Source organism: Arabidopsis lyrata (assembly GCF_000004255.2).
Source record: "Arabidopsis lyrata subsp. lyrata unplaced genomic scaffold ARALYscaffold_4, whole genome shotgun sequence".
Taxonomy (NCBI): Eukaryota; Viridiplantae; Streptophyta; class Magnoliopsida; order Brassicales; family Brassicaceae; genus Arabidopsis; species Arabidopsis lyrata.
In genome coordinates, this window is record NW_003302552.1 from 11,809,328 (window position 1) to 11,812,532 (window position 3,205).

At 42.6% G+C, this 3,205-nt stretch overlaps 1 protein-coding gene across 1 annotated transcript; it reads right to left on the reverse strand.

Moving 5' to 3' along the window:
* On the reverse strand, window positions 1-2,945 carry LOC9316999 (auxin response factor 10). The gene is made up of 4 exons (XM_021028740.1): window positions 1,498-2,945; window positions 545-1,410; window positions 398-463; window positions 1-312 (listed from the first exon to the last, which is right to left on the reverse strand). Exons 1-4 carry the CDS (start codon window positions 2,578-2,580, stop codon window positions 234-236), a joined length of 2,094 nt encoding a protein of 697 aa, XP_020884399.1. The 5' UTR covers window positions 2,581-2,945; the 3' UTR covers window positions 1-233.
* Window positions 2,946-3,205: the final 260 nt, after the last annotated feature.

The following is a 3,205-nucleotide window of genomic DNA, read 5'->3' on the forward strand; positions in this document are numbered from 1 at the left end:
TTCAAACAAATTTAGCTTTTGTTAGGTATTCCAAAATGATATGGTAGGTTCTTGGATTATCATATACAACTTACATCCCAAACAAATAAATCCAAATACCAAATTAGAGGAATTTCTTAAAACTTGGAAATAGTCTGTTACACACAAAAGACCAACAAAACGGATTTAAAATAGGAAAAAAAGACAGGAAATAAAATTAGGTTCAAAACAAAGGCCACTTATTCTGCAATGCTTCAAGCGAAGATGCTGAGCGGACCGGTCTTTGTAGCGTCTATACCATTTTCACCAGTCCTGATTCCGGTTATCCACGTCCTACGCAAAACCGGAAAAACCAAACCGAAATTGGTATTCCAATCGGTACATAAACAAAGCTGAAATATGCTTGAGATAGACTTACTTTCTCACGTTGTCGCCACCAATATCCATCTTGATTGTTAGCCGCTTCGTTGATTTCATGAAATCACTGCATTTTAAACCGGCATTTCAATCAATGAGGAAAATCGAAAACTAGCCGTTAATTGAAAGAATTCTTTGAGATGTTTACCTGAAAGGTTCGTCTCCAATGCGTTTGATAGCACCATTTGCGTCCCGGTACACAACATGAGTCAACAAATCCGACCTCTCTTCTATATGAAACATCTCAGCCAATTTCCGGTACAATTCTTGGTACGAGCCAATAACCGAGAGATCGAGTGTGCGTCCAACATCCTCAGATTCCATGAAAACTTTGCAATGACCCGTTTCAAGTCCCTGAAAGCCGTAATTCCATGTTAACCCACGAGCAGCTGAACTTTTCTCCTCCTGCGCTTCCGCCTCTTCTTCCAAAGACCGTTTTCGGTTCATAACTTGCTGTTCGGTTAAAATAGGTTGACCGAACAACAAGAACTGATGAGTCTTAACCGAACCACCAGACTTCTTCTTGTCCTGAACCATAGCAGGATTCCCTATCGTTAAAGAGCACGAAATGTTATTACTATTCTCTGTATCCCTAGCCTGACGAGACACAATGTTATCATAATGATGCCTCGGGTTAAAACCGGACAGAAACATCGCCGGAGATTGTAACTTGTTACTGGAGTAACTACTAAGATTGAGATCAGACAACAAAGACGGAGACGGTGATCCGAAGAGTTGTTGAGCTTGCCTGGCTCCCTGTATCCCTGCAGGAGCATTATTGTTGTCGTTTGACAGATAACACATGGATTCGCCACCGCCATTGTTGGCGAATCCCGGGGAGAAAATCGGGAATTTGGTACCGTCGAAAGGGAATTCAAAAGGCTGCGGTATCCGAATCTTCTTCCTCGGAGAGAAAGGAGATAAATGTATTGCAGGCATGTTCGATACCAATTCGACTAACCACGGACTAACCCGCTTAACATTTTGCAACAAATCCGGTTCGTCCCACGCTACCTATAACAACCAAATATAACCGCAACATTAAGCGTTTTCTAACGTTTTGTTAAAGGAAGAGACTGTGAGGTGACTAAACTAACTAACCTGAAGGAGACGCCATGGTGAATTAGGCCAACGAATTGGATCAGCGACTTGAACGGCGGAGACAGTACCCATAAACCAACTGATTCTTGAAGAATCCTCTGTTTCAAACGCCATTTTAAAACGCATACCACTACACCATCGTATCCTCATTGCTGATCTCACATCAGCTGCTTTAACGCAAAACTCCGGTGTACTAGCGCGTGGATAATAAACAACCTCAAACGCTTGTCCACACGCTGCACGCGCCACCGCTTCCGCCACTGCTTCCACTCTAACTCTCCCTCCAGCCGCCGCGTTTCCGTCGTTTCCGTTGCGTTTCATCATCATAAGCTTCGATGTTGTTGATGTTTCATCGTCACGGAGGAAACCGGAGAATCCAGGGTAAGGATTGTCGGATCCTAGCCCGGTAGATCCGAGACCACCGCGTTTAGCACGACGGATTCCGACGCAGAGGTCACCGGATTCAGAACGGAGGAAAACGATTGAATCCCCGGCGATTAGTTTCTTCTGGTTAACGAAAGTGCTCCAACCGGTGGTTAAGAGATGACGGCGAGGCGTTCCTCTGTAAATATGCCGGAATTTCCAAGTCTCGCCGTGAATATCTTTAGCAATCACGGTTTGAACCGGTGGCTCCGCCGTGTAATCAAGCCGCGGGAAAATCGTCTCAGCGCAATAACGTGGAACAGAGAAACCACCGCCGTTATTAGCGTCAGACTGAGTTAACGTTTTAGCAAAAGACGCCGGTTTCTCGTTACCGTTACCGTTAACGTTAACGTCAGAAGACGGAGGAGTCAAACCCAAAACGGCGTCGTTCTCTAGATCCAAGTCGTTTCCCGGTAGTGGCAAAAGCGTAATTTTAGCGAAAACTTCGTCTGTTTCAGCGTCGGCGAGGAACTTCACAGAGACGACACGACAGAGGATAAGCGGTGGAACGCGCGGCGCGTGGAAATCAGGAGGCGCGTGAGCATGCTCTGTGTGACCTTGGGCGAAGTAAAAAACCGTTGAATTCACTGAAGGGATTTGAACCATTGATCCAGCACAAGCATGCCATAGTTGTGGATCCAAGCTTTTCTCTTGCTCCATCTCAAAATTCAATCGAAGAAGACGAAGAACTATCCTTTATTAAGTTTCAAGACATGAACATCAAGTTCTTGTCTTGTCTTGAGCAGAGAAGACGAAGAAGAAGAAAGAGAGAGACAAGAACCGTTTCAGGGGAAATAGAGAAAGCGAAGTGAAAGAGATAGAGAAGAGAGAGAAAGATTAGAGTTTAAATTTGCAGAGGAAACAGTAAAGTTTGGTCTTTTATGATTTTGTTTCACTACAAAAGAGGTATAATAGTGAAGGTGAAAAAAGCTTTAATGGCCGATCAGATCGTAGAAGAAGAAGAAGAAGAAGAAGAGAGAGAGGCTATAATCAAGTACGGACAAGACTATCGTAATAATAATAGTAATAATAAACACTTTTTTTTTTTCTCTTTAGTAATAATGTATACAGAAACAAGAACCAAACAAACCAGAGAGATTATCTCAAACACAAACTTTATAACTCTTTTTATTTTTATTTGCAATATAAAAAACATAAATAAATTTTGATTTTTGTTTGATAAGATAGACCTGCAACTAACTTGTTTGGTTCAGTAATCAGGTCGAAGAACAAAGTGAGTTTTAAAAAAAATTAAATTAGCAATTTATCGTATCACGAGCCGCGA